The sequence below is a fragment of the Carlito syrichta genome, unplaced genomic scaffold, assembly GCF_000164805.1.
Source record: "Carlito syrichta isolate Samal-C Ts95f unplaced genomic scaffold, Tarsius_syrichta-2.0.1 Scaffold67556, whole genome shotgun sequence".
In the NCBI taxonomy this organism is placed as follows: Eukaryota; Metazoa; Chordata; class Mammalia; order Primates; family Tarsiidae; genus Carlito; species Carlito syrichta.
This window is the reverse complement of record NW_007011652.1, coordinates 109,767-110,070: the sequence shown is the minus strand read 5'-3', so window position 1 is coordinate 110,070 and position 304 is coordinate 109,767. Positions and strand designations below refer to the sequence as shown.

At 76.0% G+C, this 304-nt stretch overlaps 1 protein-coding gene across 1 annotated transcript in view; it reads right to left on the bottom strand.

Moving 5' to 3' along the window:
- ZNF296 (zinc finger protein 296) overlaps window positions 1-304 on the bottom strand; it is a gene marked incomplete at its 5' end in the record, with an annotated part of 8,967 nt that overhangs the window by 3,350 nt on the left and 5,313 nt on the right. The window contains one exon of the mRNA XM_008051817.1: window positions 170-296. Within this exon, the coding sequence (XP_008050008.1) occupies window positions 170-296 (127 nt within the window). The remainder of the gene's footprint in view (window positions 1-169; window positions 297-304) is intronic.

Sequence of the window (304 nt, the reverse complement as noted above, 5' to 3'; positions counted from 1 at the left end):
ATGGGGGCTGGGGGTTCCGAGGAGAGGGGAAACCGAAGGTCAGAAGGAGGGCTGGGGGCCCGGACCGCGCAAAGCAGATGAGGCAGAGCCAGGGCTCCGCGTCCCGAGGAGGGGGTCCCACCCGAGGGCCAAAGGGAAGGGAGGCTGGGGCCAGGGCCGGGGCGCTCACCGGGAGGGCTCGCGGTCAGCGGCGTCCACAAGGTCCACGGGTTCCGCGCGCCCAGGGCGGCCCCGGAGCACACGGGCCCCGGGGAGCGGTGGGGCTCGCCCCCGTGCCGCCCCGGCGAGGACACCTCCTTCGGGG